The sequence below is a fragment of the Rattus rattus genome, chromosome 14, assembly GCF_011064425.1.
Source record: "Rattus rattus isolate New Zealand chromosome 14, Rrattus_CSIRO_v1, whole genome shotgun sequence".
In the NCBI taxonomy this organism is placed as follows: domain Eukaryota; kingdom Metazoa; phylum Chordata; class Mammalia; order Rodentia; family Muridae; genus Rattus; species Rattus rattus.
In genome coordinates, this window is record NC_046167.1 from 79,544,136 (window position 1) to 79,561,434 (window position 17,299).

The 17,299-nt window shown below is 47.7% G+C and overlaps 1 protein-coding gene across 1 annotated transcript in view; it reads left to right on the top strand.

Moving 5' to 3' along the window:
- Positions 1-17,299, top strand: part of Slc28a3 (solute carrier family 28 member 3) — a 49,536-nt gene that overhangs the window by 17,028 nt on the left and 15,209 nt on the right. The window contains exons 2-9 of the mRNA XM_032884905.1: positions 4,103-4,192; positions 6,743-6,828; positions 8,977-9,068; positions 11,071-11,260; positions 12,199-12,343; positions 14,561-14,674; positions 15,325-15,402; positions 16,569-16,649. Of these exons, the coding sequence (XP_032740796.1) occupies positions 4,103-4,192; positions 6,743-6,828; positions 8,977-9,068; positions 11,071-11,260; positions 12,199-12,343; positions 14,561-14,674; positions 15,325-15,402; positions 16,569-16,649 (876 nt within the window). The remainder of the gene's footprint in view (positions 1-4,102; positions 4,193-6,742; positions 6,829-8,976; positions 9,069-11,070; positions 11,261-12,198; positions 12,344-14,560; positions 14,675-15,324; positions 15,403-16,568; positions 16,650-17,299) is intronic.

Below are 17,299 nucleotides of genomic sequence, written 5' to 3' on the forward strand. Positions count from 1 at the left end.
AGGTCTGAGCTCAAGGCCAGTCTGGTCTACACGTTCAGTTCTAGGACAGTCAGAGCTACATAGAGACCCTGTACTTTTTTTTTTTTTTTTTTAAGCGGTTTAGGGAAGAGAGGACTTAACCCTGGGGACTCCCAGTGGCAGGAACATCAAACATCAAGGCAGCAAAGGCTTGAAGCAATGCTGGGCTCACTTCTTCCTCTCCCGTACCTCAGAGAGCAGTGCTGCCCTCTCTTACTGTGGGTCTTCCCACCTCAGCTCACCTGGTCAGCATCACCTTCACAGCTCTCCCTGGAAGCTCAGGCAATGCCAGCTCCTGTCAGGCTGACACCACACGAGGCTGGCTTGGTTGTTTCTTTGGTTTCTTGCAGTTACCAGATTCTCCAGTACTTGTGTGTATTTGTTTTCCTCGGCAGTGGCGTCTGGAATAACTCAGGCTAAAGGGAGGGAAAAACAAACAAGCAAGCAAGCCAGCTCTCACCGAAAAGGGGGAGGGGTGGTTTATTCCGGAGACAAATACAAGTGGCCGCAGCCCAGGGACAGAGATTTAAGTTACCCCAAACTCTGTAACAGCTTCCTGAAGTTTTTGTAGTAGCAAAGCAAACGCAGTCACAAATCAACACACTTTCCAAATAAATCGTTGGAGTGTTCTAGCAAGGTGATGGGCAGAGGCAGTTGGGTGGGAGAGGATCACAGTATCTGACATCTTCACCTTTAAGGCAGATCAGTATGTTGGTTCTTCACTGAGGCCAGATTCCTTGTTTATAACTTCCTTGTTTATAAACATAGTTAATTCAGCTTAATTTAGTGTGTGTGAACGTTTGCCTTCTTGTTTGTCTTTGCACACATGCTTGCCGGGTGTTGATGAGATCCAGTAGAGAGCATCAGATCCCTTGGAACCAGAGTTCTAGACAGTTGTGAGGCGCCGTGTGGGTGCTGGGAACTGAACCGCAAGAACAGCCAGTGTTCTTCACCACTGAGCCATTTCTTTTGCTCCCGATCCCCATTCTTTTGACCAAAGATGAAAGCTTCCCCTGAGGTCTCCATCTTTACATATTATACGTGGGAGCTGGAACGCTGGTGAGGGCGCAGTCTACAAGGCCTGGCTAACTGCCCAGTTAGTGTGTTAATTCCTAAGCAGGTTCTGCTCCAAGAGCCCGCTGAAATCAAAGTGGAGCTGGTGGGGCGGGGGCGGGGGCGGGGTGGGGGGTGGAGTCACCTCAGCTGCGCCGCGGTCCCAACAGCTCGGGTGGAGTGGAGCCCCCAAGTGGACAGTGCGCATATAACCAGGACTTACGAATCCCAGTGGGAAAAAGCAACCCTGTTAGAGAAACCACGAAATAGGATTTTAGACAGCTAAGCACAATGTCCAAACCGCTCGCTTCCTGTTTAAGAATCTAAATGATCACAATGTAAACTTCCAGACCATAGTATGGATGGCTCCAGAGGCAAACCCAAGACTTCCCAATGTGCAACTAAGGTGAAGGGGCTCCTGTGCTCACAGATTTGTCCGCTTATAATTGTTCCGTAGATGGCTCAGAGGTTAAGAGCGCTGGGGATCTGGTGCCCTCCTCTGGCCTCCATGGGAACTGCAGACATATATACACGTAGGGGAAGCACCCACACATAAAATACACAACGCATAAATAGATGTTTCAAATAGGATTTAGCTATGTAGCCCTGGCCGTCTTGGAACTTACTTGATAGACCAGGCTGGCCTTGAACTCACAGAAATCCACCTGTCTCTGCCCCTCAGCTGGGATTTTTTTAAAATATAACTATTTCTTAATTTACAGATGCATGAAGCAGATGGGAGGGAAAGACTTCAGTATAGGCACAGCTCATTACACTCCCAGGGACCAAGAGGAGAGAATTCCCACAATGCATTAACCTTCCCCGACCTCGGGGTTTTATTTTATTTTTAACTGTTAATAAGATGTATGTGCACTCTATTAGAAATGTTTTTAACATCTTTTTAAGTTTTATTTATTTTTATGCATATGAGTTTTTTTTAGGTCCCCACAACTCTCCCACTCAGTCGGCGACTGACGAGGTTCTAGATGTTAGGTACAGGGCTGGAGAGATGACTCAGTGGTTAAGAGCACTGACTGAAGACTACTACGGTGTAATATATATAAATATTACTTTTAAAAATTTAAAGGTAGAGAGGTGTCAGTAATCGGCGTAGTAAGTAGAACAATGTTGGCTAATAAGTGGTTAGAAGCTTCTTTTTTATTTCCTAAAGGATTATTTATTTTATGTATGTGAGCACACTGTCACTGTCTTCAGACACACCAGAAGAGGGCACCAGATTCCATTACAGATGGTTGGGAGCCACCATGTGGTTGCTGGGAGTTGAACTCAGGACCTTTGGAAGAGCAGTCAGTGCTCTGAACCGCTGAGCCATCTCTCCAGCCCTTGAAACTTCTTTTACAGACCCACAGTTCCAACCTACAGAGAAAGAGAAGAGCTGGCTGTTTACCACCCACCCCACCCCCACCATAACTCCTATTTCTGTGCCCAAGCTGCAAGGCCACTGGACAAAACAATTGGGAACACGGGGGCGGGGGTGGGGGAGACGTCCAGGGTTCCTCTGTGAGCATGCAAAACAGCGTGCACTTCACCCCCAAATACAACAGCACTTTCCATGTTCGCTGACTTATTCATGCAGCAAAGGTTTCAGATGCTGCCAGCAGGGGGCAACAGAAGGCTGCGGCTTAAAACGGAAAACTAAGGCTCGCTCAGCCAATGAGAAAACTTGAGGGTTCTGCAGACAGCCCGGAAGAACACACTGCTGTGTGAATAAGATGCCTTTAGTTCGGGGTGATATGACCTGCTGAGGGTCGCACGTGTAATCAGGGACCCTGGCTTATTCACTCATGTAATTCAGCTTCCCGGGTCCTGTTGTTTTCAGTTTAGCGTTAAGGAAAATCCATGAACGCAGAGAGAAGTGGAGTCCCCAGGGCTACTGAGTACCACAGTCACGGTTCTGCCGCTTTCCGTTCTCTGTATAATCATACATTTCCTCCCATACCACTACCAGGAATTCTGGGGAGCCCCATCAGAGGTACCACGTGTTACAGGGAAATTGGGGTGCCCTCTTGTGGCCTTAGTCTCCTTACAAGAATTCAAAGATGGGACGGTGGTGCACGCCTCAATCCGGGACTCAGGAGACAGAGGCTGTCAGATCTCTGTTCAAGACCAGCCAGGGCCACATAGTGAGTACAGGCTTCAAAAAAAACAAACAGGAGAAGGAAAAAGGAGGAGGAAGAGGGGAAAGGAAGAAAGGAAGGAGGAAGGAAAAATGGAAGGAAGGAGAGGGAGAAAGGGGAGAGAGAGAGAGAGAGAGAGAGAGAGAGAGAGAGAGAGAGAGACTGAGACTGACTTAAGAACAGACCCACAAGGACGATTTTATTAGAATTTAAAATTAAAACCCCAGGGCAGCAAACTGTACATCGCAGCATCTACCCGAAAGAAAGAAAAGCAGCCCTGGCATCTTTAAGGTGAGCAGCATTTGGGCAAACAGCCACTCTGCCAGAAGGGAACTTCAGAGAAAGAAGCTAGACATGTTAGGGAAACATAGGCAGAAGCACACACACGCGCACACACACCAAAAAAAGGATGGAAAGAAAAACCAAGGTTTTGCTTCTCAAATTTATTCAGAAGCTGCTGCGGGAGCTCTGTGCACGCTGGCGCTAGGGCCAGGAATCCTAGGAAGGACAGGCACACTATCTCATTAAAGGGATAATTATTCCTTCTATAGACTGAGCATGGCTTAAAGGTGGATGGATCTGCCTTCCTGAGGGGTGACTGACCTGCCCAGCTGAAATGTTAGGACCCCAACCTGGTACGGCTGCGTGTATTTCCCTAAGGTGGGAAATGGCTGTTCTTCCTCAGTCTGCGTTGTTCTCATCAGAGCAAAACAAAGCAAGAATCATGTTTCCTTGGGCCGGTGAGTCCCTGTCAGTTCTTTGAACCCGGTGCCTCCTCTGAATGCAGAGGCTCGGCTTCTGCAGCTCTCCGGGACCCTTCCAGGAATCTTTGCGGAAGGACACTTGTGTAGGGCCCTGACGTCGTGTTTTTCACTCTGCTTTTTTTTCCCTAGGATGAAGACCTGGAAGAGCAGAACGCTCCAGGAAACAGCACAGTCAGGAGCAGAGTTGTACAGAGTGGGGAGCAAGGACGGGCCAAACAGGTAGGGCAGGTGTGGAGGATGATCCGGGACCTGTTACCATGGAGAAACTGCGCTGCCTGTGTGGTTAGTGTGTCTGAGGCAGAGCCAGAAAGAAAACTCACGTACCCTACCGTTGAAATTTCACTTCTGCAGAGCAGCCTCAGACTTCCAAGAAAGGGAAATCATCTCAAGGCAAAAGGTCTAGTCGTAGGCAAGCGTGGACCTTCATCCTTGTAGCCCCAGCGACTCAGGGGCAGAGGCAGGAGTCAGGGCTAGCCTGGTGTCAAAGACCAAATACACCAGTGAAAGAGGCAAGCCAGGCGCCCCGCCCTTGGTCCCATCAAGCCTGAATCCTTTAGGGGACCTTAGCTGCAGCGTTTACTGGAATCCTGAAGATGTAGGCTCTAATGCTGGTGAAGGAATGGGCTTGCCAGAGAAAGAGAGAGAGCGAGGGAGGGAGGGAGGGAGGGAGAAAGGAAGGAGGGAGGGAGGGAGAGAGGGAGAGGGGGAGAGGGGAAGAGGAGGAGAAGGGGAGAAGGGGAGAGAGGGAGAGAGAGATACGTGGCCCAGATTTAAGGTGGATCTTCCTACTTCCAAAGACTCAGATTAAAACTGGGCCTTCCCACTTTAATTTAATTAAGATAAAAAAAAAAATCCCACGGTCATAGCCCTGGTGGTAAACTATGGGATTTGTGTGACCATCGGTGGAGTAGGTTCATCTGAGGTAACAGATGGACCACCACTCAGGTGGGTGTGGTCAGGAGAGGATGGGCCGTGAGAGGATGTATGGGAAATCTCCATGTTTACGGCTTATTTTTGCTGCAGTCTCTCTCAAAGGTCTGCTCTTTTTGGTTGTTTCACAAAAGAACAAAGCAAAGCCTTCGATTTCACAGCCATAGCAGGACTGTGCAGCTGAGTAGCAGCTGGGAATGCACAGAGCCCGCGCTGACCGGGAAATGGAGCATAACCTATGATAATGGAGTTGAGGGTGGCCTGCATGTCCATTTTAAAAAGATAAGAGGGAATTAAACAGGGCTGGAGAGATGGCTCAGTGGTTAAGAGCGCTGACTGTTCTTCCAGAGGTCCTGCGTTCAAATCCCAGCAACCACATGGTGGCTCGAAACCATCTATGATGAGATCGGGTACCCTCTTCTGGCCTGCAGGCATACAGGCAGGCGGAACCTTGTATACATAATAAATAAATAAGTCTAAAAGAAAAAAGAAAAGAAAGAACTCCATAGGTGTCTGGTAGCTTGGGATACATTAAGAACATCACAATCATTTAAATTAAATATTTACCAAATCACTGTCAAGCTATATGTCGTCATTGATAAATGGATAAGGAGCTGGAGAGACGGCTCGGCAGTAAGGGACACTGGCTGCTCTTGCTGAGGACCTGCTGGCCATTCCCAGAACCCACATGACAGCTCATAGCCATCCGTAACTGGGCTCCACAGGACCTGATACCCTCTTTTGGCCCCATGGGCAATGCACGCACATAGTACATAAACATACAGGCGAAGCATTTATACACACAAAATAAAAATAAGTAAATCTGTTTTTAAAAGAAGACGTAAAGGGCAGACTCGCCTCTGCCCTGACTGTAGTGCTGGGCCTTGGACTCAGCCTCTTTCCCCATGGTTCAAGCCTCTCTAGTTCTTGAGGACCACTGTGGAAAACACAGGTGACGAAAGACAGAAAGAATAGTGTCTGTCTGACGTGCTATGGGGTCCGCATCCTTGGTATCTTTGGGGATCCGATGTTCTAAGCCCAGAGGATCAAGGGTCATTCTGCATATGTCAGAGAACAGAAGCCGAGCTCCGGGTGTGTTCAGAGCCCACGTGCACCTGAACACTCCTCAGTTATGTACGATGGCAGCTTCACCTGCTGAGGAATTGCAGGATTGAGAGGGGAGCTGTTCTGGAAACAGATAGGTCATGGATATTTGGGCGGAAGCTCATACTGTTTCCAGGAAAAAATTGCCCATGAAAAGTGCCTCTGACACAGACACTTAAGTCATCAGGGCAAGGGCAGTGCTCCCAGGCTAGAGGGCGTGAGTCCCAAGGGAGTCTGTCAGCTCTTGAAGGATGAGGCACGAGCTTACATCTGCAAGCCAAGCCTCAGTTTGGTTTCGGGCTCTGGAAATGGGCAGGTTCCAGGTAAAGGGAGGACAATGCAGCCCTTGCTGTGAACTTCATTTAGCCCTCCCCCCGCCAAAAAAAGCAGAGATGGTGTCTGGTGTTGAGTGATTGCTGCAGAAACTGGAACAAAAAAATCAGAAATGCAAACACGCTTCCTTTTAAAAACAACAACAACAAAAAAAAGCAACCCCCCCTCAAGAAAAAGTGGTGATCGGGAATGCCAAAGGGTGAAAGGAGAACATAAATATGGCCCCAGATTTAATTGTAAAAGAAAAAGAACTGTCCATCCAGTAGAAAACAGATGACCTGTTGCTTGCATAATAATTTAAGAGAGAGTGTTGAACATTCCTTGCCTGAACTCTGAGCAAAGGAGTCCAGAGTTCCTAACGCCCGGGTTCTCATTGTCTTTGCTCCGATGTTTGATCTCCAGGACGACAGGCAGATCACGATTGAGCAGGAGCCTGTAGGACCCAAAGAAGGCACGGAGGAAGAGGGCGAAGATGAACGTCAGAAAGGGTACAGTTCTTAGGCCAATTACAGCCACCCTACCCCGTGTGGGGGTTATCCTGCATTTTGTCTTTTTGTTTTATTCTCTTCCACTCCTCAGTTTTACTACGCTTCCTTAGAAACTGTCACCACCCCCATCACCTCCCACCCAGCCAGCACCCCTTGGAAAAAGCAATGGCCATTTAGGGTAATGGATGCAGTCAATTAGAAACAATGTTGCTCTCAGAACCTCGAATCTATTTCTATACTCAGGACAGTCTTCTCATTAAAGGTATAAATTACCTACTAATGGCTCCAATCCATACATGAGGAGTCAATTTATCTTCCCCATACCTATTAATAGCAATTGATTTCTCAAAATCTACATTAAATCTCAGAAAACTGGTCCGGGGAGACGGCTGCCCAGCGTGATGATCTGACTTCTATCCCCAGGACAGACTTGCGCATCCTATTGAAAGCTGTCCTCTGACGTCCCCATTTGTTTGGTGGCACACGTGTTCACACACATAAATACAAAACAGGGAGGCGTGATAAAAATTTTATAAACTGTCGCCTTTATTATACTGTAGCCTTGAATTAGTCCAAGTTCTTACCATCCCTAAGACAGGAAAGTGGGCAGCTGTGTGTTTGACAGGGTTTGCTCTCCAGCCCAGGCTGACTTTGAACATGCCTCTACCATTCTCTTCTTGCCTGCTCTCAAACCCTGAGGCTGTAAGTGTGAGCCAACCATACCTGGTTGAAGCAATATTGCTCTCTGGGTGTGGGGTGAGTGAAATGAAGGGCAGTCTACTTGAGAGCCTGGAATTTCATGCCGATACCGTATCGTAATATACATGTGCATTTTCTAAATTCCTATGTAAATGTTTTTACTTAAATTTCTATATCTCTAAAGAACTTTTCAAAGGTGTATCTATATTTTTTTTAGTGTATGTGTGTTTTACCTACATGTATGTCTGTGTACCACATATGTACCTGGTGCCAGTGGAGGCCGGAAGAGGGTGTCGGATCCCCAGAGCTGGGACTATTAAATGATCGGGGGCCACCATGTGGGTGCCAGGAAGCTCACCCAGGTGCTCTTCAGGAGTGGTGTGAGCTCCTCGCCGAGCAGCCCCAGTCCCTGAAGAACTTTTATTCTTAGGCATCAGAATAATGTCTCTTAAAAATTAGAATTGGAGGGGCTGGAGAGATGGCTCAGCGGTTAAGAGCACTGGCTGCTCTTCTAGAGGTCCTGAGTTGAATTCCCAGCAACCACATGGTGGCTCACAACCATCTGTAATGGGATCTGATGCCATCTTCCGGTGCATCCTAATAGAGCAACAGTGGACTCACATAAAAATAGATAAATCTTTAAAAATAAAACAGAGTTGGGGTTGAGAGTCTTGACATCTGAGTACCACCAAGAACATTTGCCAGGTTCCACACTTCTTATGAGGCTCTGACCCAGGGCTGAGAAGGTCTCTGGAGGCACCATGCACCCCGAGGTTTCACTAATGGTCACGGCACTGACGCGATCACCCGTGGGTTGTTCAGCCCAGACAACCAAACAAAGCAAGTCTATGCCGGGGCTACAGGGCCAGACTGCTGTGATGAATTACATACTTTCTCTGCTGCTGTAGGGTAAGAGCTGTAGGAGCCAGTGCACAGCAGAGGGGGTCTAGACCAGTGGCTCTTTATCATGGCTGCTTTAAGAACGAAACCAGTGTCTCCTCCTCAACTGAGGATCATGGGCTATTGGCTTTCCTTCTCCTGAATTAGACCCCAAGAAACTTGGTCTTTACCACATTGCAATTCCCCTGATATCTCCTAGGGTGGAGTTTCAGATTCTCAGCACGAATTCTCACGCATCCTTTTAGTCATGAACGTTTCCCATGGTAACAGGGGTATTGTACACCCTGAGGCCTTCCACTCAGAAGCTCTACTCTTCCTGTGGTTGATTGGTTAGTCACTGTTCTCCCCCTCAGGCCTTGGCACACTCATTCGCTGGCCAGTCCAAGTTATGACCAGTGTCCGGCTAAAATGAACGTCCCATTTCTGCTCGGGGACATGGCTTCAGAAACATGTTTGTCGCTGCTTTACATGGCCTAACCATGGCCTCACACGCCAGGTACTTCATGTTGGGGTATCCGCCTCTGTGACCTGTTTGCTTTCGTGTTGCAGGTTCTTGGAAAGGAAGTATGATACGGTTTGTGAGTTTTGTAGAAAGCACAGAGTCATTCTCCAGCACACCATCTGGGCAGTTTTACTGACAGGTAAATACCGAAGGGGAGTGGGAAGACTGTTGCCTTTCCTTGGGGTCTTTTAAGAGTTACTTTCTGTAGAAGGAAAGAAATCTCCCTTCCTTGGATCTCACAGACTCACCCAGAGCAGTGGTGGAGTCCATCAAAAAACCCTGGAGGGTTGGTTGGGGATTTAGCTCAGTGGTTGAGCGCTTGCCTAGCGAGCGCAAGGCCCTGGGTTCGGTCCCCAGCTCCGAAAAAAAGAAAAAAGAAAAAAAAAAAAAAACCCTGGAGGGAAAACCTAACAAGCCTGTTTGTCCCTGCCTTGTTTATGAGACCAACCAGCCATTTTTTTAAAGTCACTTACTGTCTTCATTCATTTTCTGTTGCTGTAAATGAATACTGCAGGCTGAGTCACAGATGTTTACTTAGGCCCTGGAACAGGAGATGTCTAAGACCAAGACCATTGTCAAAGGCCCTCTACTCCATCAAAACACAGAGGAGGGTCTTTGAAACACTAAATAACCCAGGCTAACCCATGTCTTTATTTATCCATCCTTTTATGAAGTCACTAGTAACATCATGGCATCCCCGACCTCAGGACCTCATCCAATCACAATTATCTCCTCAAAGCCCCACCTCTGCTCCTATCACAATACGAATGTGGGGATTAAGTTTCCAAAACACAAACTTCAGAGGGATACATTCAAACCATACCATCACCCTACTCGTGGGGCTCATGGGAAGAAAACACCTTGGCTGATGCAAATCCAGCCTCCTTGGGCAACTGGCAGACTTCCCAATGACACAAAGTTAAACACAAATGAACATTAGTTGTGGGAGTGAATACAGGGTAAGACCTGGACCTTCTAGCCCAGACTTTAGCCTACAGGCACATGAGAATGTACCCCAATTTTTTTCCTCTGTCTTCTCAAAGCAAAGGGCTTCAAAGCCCAGTGTATGAAAACAAAAACAAAACAAAATAAACATTGGCTGTAAAATGTGAACCTTCCCACTCAAGCCCATAGACCTTTGAATAAGAAGGCGGCGTTGCCAAAGCCAAGAGTGCTGTTGATGCTCAACAGCTGGAAAAGCGACATCGAGGCTGGCCATCATCCCTCTAGGAGGCCACGGTGTCTCAGGTCTGGCTCTACTGGATTGTCAATGTTGCCACTGTAACAGAAATACAATCACAGATAGTGTGTAAGTAGAAATGCGTGTCTGCGTTGCAATTCTACTTGAGTGGAGGACACACGTACACACAAGTCAATGCAATGAGCTGCACACCTCCCTAGTAACTTATCCTGTAGGCTACAGTTTGCTAACTTTGTAGAGTAAGAAGCCTTTCTTCCTGTTCTTTCTTTCTTTCCTTCTTTCTTTCTTTCTTTCTCTCTCTCTTTCTTCCTTCCTTCCTATCTTTCTCTCTTTACTGTTTAAGACGGTGTCTCACTGTATATCTCCTGGTGTCCTGGAACTCACCATGCAGATCAGGCTGGCTTTGAACTCACAGAGATATGCCAGTCTCTGTCTCCCAAGTGCTGGAAATAAAGGTGTGCACTACCATGCCTGGTATTCTTACCCTAGACTGTGTTCGTTGAATGCAGGCAAGGGACCAAGTGTCAGAATGCAGAACTTAGAAAATACTTAAGAGAAAGAAAGGGGGGGTGGGGATTTAGCTCAGTGGTAGAGCGCTCGCCTAGCAAGCGCAAGGCCCTGAGTTTGGTCCCCAGCTCCAAAAAAAAAGAAAAAAGAAAAAAAAAGAGAGAGAGGGGGGAGGGAGAGAGGGAGGAAGGAAGGAAAGAAGGAAGGAAAGAAGGAAGGAAGACAGCATCCTTTTCTCCGTCCTGGTGAAATCTTAGGGACTTCTTTGAAAGAAAAGCAAAAGGCTCAGCTAGAGAAGTGGGTGCCCACACCAAGCACCCCTGCCTCCAGCAAGTGCCTGACTAAGCCTCCCCTTGTCCAAGTCAGACCCAAGCCGGAAGCCCAGATCCACTGGTCCGGTGATAACAAACATCTGAATTTGCCTCCCGGACAGGTTTCCTGGCCCTGGTGATTGCAGCCTGTGCACTAAATTTCCACCGAGCCCTTCCCCTTTTTGTGATCACCTTGGTGACCATCTTCTTCGTCGTCTGGGATCGCTTGATGGCCAAATACGAACAGCGAATCGATGATGTCCTGTCTCCCGGCAAAAGGCTGCTTGAGAGGCATTGGTTCTGGCTGAAATGGTAAATACCAATTTTCCCCTGCTGCAGGGGATGGGATGTTGGCTGTCTCCAACGCTGTTCCAAAAGTGTGTTCTAAACTCCCGTCCTCGTTTATGGGATACTGATGCTAGAAATAACCTCAAAAGCGATCCGTTATGGTGCCTCCATTTTACAAACCAGAAATGAGACCAGGATGAGATAATGAATCACTTAAAATTATTCAAGTGTCACACGAAGCCCCTTAGCTCAGGTGCTGGTTAAAGCCCAAGACAACCCACCCACCTGCATGTCTGTGTGACAAAGACGCCCAGATACTGAGATATAGGATAAGAACACAGGACAATGCAGTGTTTTAGTCATGCAGGGGTGGCTTTAGCTCTTCCGACCTGGTCAGTGCCAAGAGATCGTTATCAATCAGTAATGTCTGTCCTGGCCCAGGTCAGAGAACAGCACAAGATGCCACCTGGTTTCAGTGCTGACTTAAAGGTTGGTTCACACAAGTACAAGACAGCAAGGGTCGCTCACAGTGTGAGTTTGCGGGCTTTTCTCTACCTTTTGTCTTTTTATACAGTGATGCCATAATCTCACTTTGCAAAATGGAAATCATGGACTATATTTGATACAGTCGAATGTTTTATTTCACTTGTTTATTATCATTAGTCTGTTTATCATTATTTTTTAAAGATTTATTTATTTTATATATATGAGGAGAAGCCTAAGGTATCTCTCAAAGATCCTTTAAACACAGACCAGACATCCCCGTAGAAACACCCACTCTCCTACCTGATGCGCATGTGCGTAACCTTGGACTTGAGGGTGGGAGCTAGGATTTTGTAAGAGGGTCAGATGTCAGCGAAGGCCACCGCTGTCTGAAGCTGGTTCTGGGGTGTGTCATAAGCCTCATTACAATATTCAAATTGGCCAAAAAAAGAACACGCCCCCTCCTTCTGTCCTCACAGGGTGGTCTGGTGCTCACTGATCTTGGCGATCATTCTCTGGCTGGCTCTAGACACCGCCAGGCTGGGCCAACAGCAGCTGATATCCTTTGGTGGGCTCGTCATGTATATTGTTCTGCTATTCCTGTTTTCCAAGCATCCGACCCGAGTAAGTACAGACCGACCGCGGGAGGAGGGGAAACCAGGACTGCAGTTGCTGTAAAAGAATCTAACTATGCAGAATTTCCACCTCGTTCGAGGCCTTGAGGTGCGAGGGTGCTTGTCGGGGGTTGCTTTTATTCCTAGTAGTAAAGCATTCCTCGTGTGCACTCGGGGTTCCATTACAAACACATGGGAAATCATTCCTTTGGCCTGTATTCCCACATGGTTAGTTACTAGCATTTTATACTCAATCCCATGCTACTTTAGATTTGATACAGGAACTTATAGATCCCAGGCTGGCCTCAAATTCGCTCAAGGATGACCTCGAACTTCCGGTCCTCCTGCTTCCTAAGTGCTGGAATTCTAAGCAAGGGCAACTGTGCTCGGTTAAGGGGGGTGCTGTAGGGCTTTGCACGAGCTAACCAAGTCCTCCGCCGAGCTGTATCTCCAGCCTTCAGTCCTGTATCGTATGAAGATTCCATTTAGATTTGGGCTTTTTCATTCTCAGATTTGTCCTGTTACACTCTTGGCCCTTTGCGTCGGATTCTCTTCCTCCACCGCCCCCTCAACCCCCCTTATCAGCCTGCAGCCCATGAGATGGGCACGGGTTCTGAGACTGAAGCTATTGTCTGCGAATCCCGATGGCCAGCTGAGGCAGCCCCTTCTGGCTAAGAGGGTGACCCACGGAGAAAGCATTAACCAGAGACCAACTTGACCTCCTGATACAATGGAAATTATTTGCCCCGTTCAGATCAACAAACCCTGAGATTTTAAGCCATTCGTTTCTGCTCTGAGGTTAGACGCAGAGGACAGTGCATCCCTCCTATCTCTTAGGTCTTCACTCAAGGTCATAGGCTCCCTTCACTTGTGGAACAGGAGCCCCTCAACTGAGCCGGATTTCATCTAATTCTCTTATAAATTGTCAGATAAACAGCCTTTGAGCACAGAAAAATCAATTTCCAGCTTTCCATTCCCAAGTGGAGAGATAATTTTACGGGGAACATTTGCAACATGACCAGGTTTTTTGTAGCCAATTCTCTGGGTCCCGGTCATTCGTGAGGACTTTGGGGTTATCTAGTTTTCTCAGCTTTTCCACTCAGGTTTATAAAGAATAAGCTCAAACCTGATTTTTTTTTTAACAGTTTGGGATCTATCTAAAAGCTCTCTGGGGTCTCCCCTTGGAGTGAGTGGTGTGTGGGTGGTGAATGCAGACCCTTGCAGCTGCCCATGGTGCTGAGAATGAGTGACTGAGTACCCGGATATTTTTAACATCTCCTTTAAGGCTCAGAGAGCACCATGGAAGAGCAGCAGCAGAACGTAAAATACAACCACTGTGTGGTGTCTACTTGCATGGGGTCTTAGTTTCACTTCCTGATGCTTTGATAAAATACCCTGACTAAACCAGCTTAAGGAAGAAATGGCTCATTTGTCCGTGATTCCAGGGTGTAGTCCATCACCACAGGTGAATTAAAGTGGCGGTGGGAGCGTGAATCACTCAGGCATGTTATTCCCAGTCTCGATCGAGCGTGACAAATTGGTGCATTTGTGCTTGAACTCTGTTCCCTTTTCCTCGCCACAGTTCAGGAACTGCTGTGTAGGGAATGGTGCCACCCACAGTCCACAATCATCCCACTTCAATGTAATAAAGGGAATCCCTAAGAAATGCAACCACAGGTCGACCTGGTCTAGATAACCCTTCATTGAGACCCAAGTACTGGTAAATTTGGAGAGGGGCAGAGTCGTCGTCTTCCGTTGTGCAGCCATTTCCAAACCCACCAGACTCCAGCCCAAAAGCCCCCGGCACACAGAGGACCCTGTTTATGAAATAAAACAAACAGAAATCTGAGAGATTTGTAAGGAAAAAGAGGGTAGGCAAGGCTAGGAGGGAGATAAGCAAGGATAGGGAGGGAGGGTGATCAGCGTGATTATATACACATGTATGAAATTGTCAAAGGATAAATTAAATTAGGAAAAATCCTCTGGTGCTGTCTGCTTGGGCTTCCCTAGGGACATGTGTGAATGTTCCCAAGGGATCAGCGCCCCCTTGGAAGTCTATGGTCACCGTTAACTTCCTAGTGAGGTAACTATAATCAAGAGGGGTCTGTCTCGGTTTCTGAGAGCTTAGTCCCCGAGTGCCCAGCGTTACTCTGAGTTTTGCCCATTTTAGCAGCATTACGGTGTTTGAGTTACCACGGTATTTCATGGTCTCCATCTTTCTCCCCAGGTTTACTGGAGGCCTGTCTTTTGGGGAATTGGACTGCAGTTTCTTCTTGGGCTCTTAATTATAAGGACTAGGCCTGGATTTGTTGCTTTTGATTGGATGGGGAAACAAGTTCAGGTAAGTGGGTCAGATGAAAGCTGGTGGGCTGACAGGAAGGTCGGGTGTTCACAACCAGCTTTGGCTACAACCTGAGGCTCATTAGACCTTGGCTCAAAAATAAATAAAAAGGATTCTTTGTTTTTCTTGTACTTTTAACATTTGGATGTAGCCCTCGGGACATCTTAAACGTGGGTGGTTCATCTATAATACTGTACCCTAATTTTACTCCCATGGCACTAATTAGGCTAATTAGGCTTGCTGCTTTGCTGCATCTGTCAGACATGCTCATCTAGGTAGTCAGCTAAGCTTGCCACTGCCCTCTAGCCATGTCACCCATTGGGCCACATCTTTATCCCTACGACCCCATCATCCTGCCCAAGCGGTGCCACACTTCAGAGGTGGCTCCCCCGAAACAGAGGAAGAGCTTCTGTCTGCAGCTCGTGGTAACTAGGGTCATCCCTGTCTAGCAGACTGGACGTCAGAAATGGCAGGAAGTCTGCCTGAAGGGATGATTTAAACAGAGGTTCGTGACGTCCATAACTTCCCAAGTTCTGCTTAATGGGTTTGCTAGTGTTTATCCATCCTTCCTGTGGTTCATGGCATGTGACGAGCTCGCTCTCTCTCTCTCTCTCTCTCTCTCTCTCTCTCTCTCTCTCTCTCTCTCTCAGACTTTTCTGGGCTACACTGATGCTGGAGCCCAGTTTGTCTTTGGAGAAAAGTATACAGACCACTTCTTTGCATTTAAGGTAAGTCCGGACTCTTTTTTTCTATGCCCGCCTATCAAAATGAAAAGAACCCTAATGCCCAGGCACAACGCGTGTCTAAGGGTCTTTATTACTAACAGATTTTTCTAAGTTAGGTCTTGCACAAATTGTCCTGGCATCTTGCCTCTGACCTGTTAAGCTAAGGGACACTGGGGAAGGGTGAGGCAGGGCAGGGCTGGCTCTGAGGAGGGACCCGGAATATCTGCTGTGGGCGTCCCATTTCAACGACTGCGTCCCATCTCTTTTCTTGGTTTGCCTTATTTAGTGGGTATGAGCATTTTGTTTGTGTAGATGTATATGCATCCCGTTCGTACAATAGCCACAGAGGCCAAAGGGGAGCTTTAAATCTTGTCAAACTGGAGTTATAGTAAGACTGATGTGTTTATACAAAGATAAAAAGAGAGTATGTTCCGGGTTTCCGTACCAATGTTGTGTTGATAGAAAAATAAAGAGAGGAGTTTATTAGGGCATAGGGAGGGGAGTTAAGAGGGTAGTAGGGCAGAGCGAGAGCGAGAGAGTGAGATCGCGCGCGAGAAGACGAGAAGAGAATAGTAGAGGCCGGCCATGAGCACATGGAGAGAAGGAGGGAGGCCATGAGCACGTGAAGAGAAGAGTGGAGGGGAACGAGTAGAGAAGGGACAAAGGGAGAAGAGGGGAAAAGCAAGAGAGCAAGCAGCCCCTTTTATAGCATACCTGGCTGTTGCCAGGCAACTGTGAGGGTGGAGCTTAGACAGAATGCTAACACAGTTGCAGGTGTGATACAGGCGGCTGTGAGCTGCCATTGTAGGTGCTGGTTACCAGACTCAGGTCTGCTGCAGGAGCAGCAAGTGCTCTTAATCACTGAGCCGGTTCTGCAGCCTGTGACTTCCTCTGACCTTAACTACCTTCTGAAGACGCCGTCACCATTGCATCTGATATTTTAACACCCACCATGTGGGCTTTTGGAGACACACTCAAACCAACGCAATAGAGAACTTAAGAGTTAGAGGTTGTCTGTCTGCTGGGTGGATGGTGCAGTCTTCCGTCCAGAGGGACTTCGCTTCTGTTACAATGTTGCTAGGTGCAGAAAGGAGGTGGAGGGGAAGCCTATAGGAAGCTCACAGTACTGTTGACCCTGACCAGTGCCCATGCTTATGCCCCACCCACAGATCCTTCCCATTGTGGTTTTCTTCAGCACCGTGATGTCTATGCTCTATTATCTGGGACTGATGCAGTGGATCATCAGAAAGGTACTGGGGTGCAGGGCGCTCCGGGGCCCATGCAGTTAGTTCAGGTTCAATCCAAACACCTTGATTCAGGTATTCGCACCACACCTGCCTCTCTCTACAGATTCTCCTCTACCGCCATCTAAGTCCTTAGATCCCAACCCACGATCCTTCCAGTACCCATAGCAAGACTTTTACCTCAGGAGCCTCCAAAGTGGCTTGGATTTGCAACCCAGTGGATATCTCCGTGAAACCACAGAAGTTACTTCTGCAGTGAAGGGACAGGGGATCAGATGCCTGTCCAGAGAAACAGCACTGTTTCCATAATCACAGCTTCCCGAGGAGTACCCAAGACCCTCCTTTTCTCGAAGGCAGTACGGAAATAGGAACAAGAAGTTGCTTCTGGTTGGGGATTTAGCTCAGTGGTAGAGCGCTTGCCTAGCAAGCACAAGGCCCTGGGTTTGGTCCCCAGCTCCAGGGGAAAAAAAAAAAAAAAGAAGTTTCTTCTGCTCTGGAGAGAGTTCTGTAGGCATAAGATATTTTGAAGGGTTTTGCAACCCCATAAGGACAACAATACCAGCCAATCATAGCTCCTAGGGACTAAACCGCCATCCAAAGAGTACACATGGATAGACCCATGGCTCCAGCTGCATATGTAGCAGAGGATGGCCTTG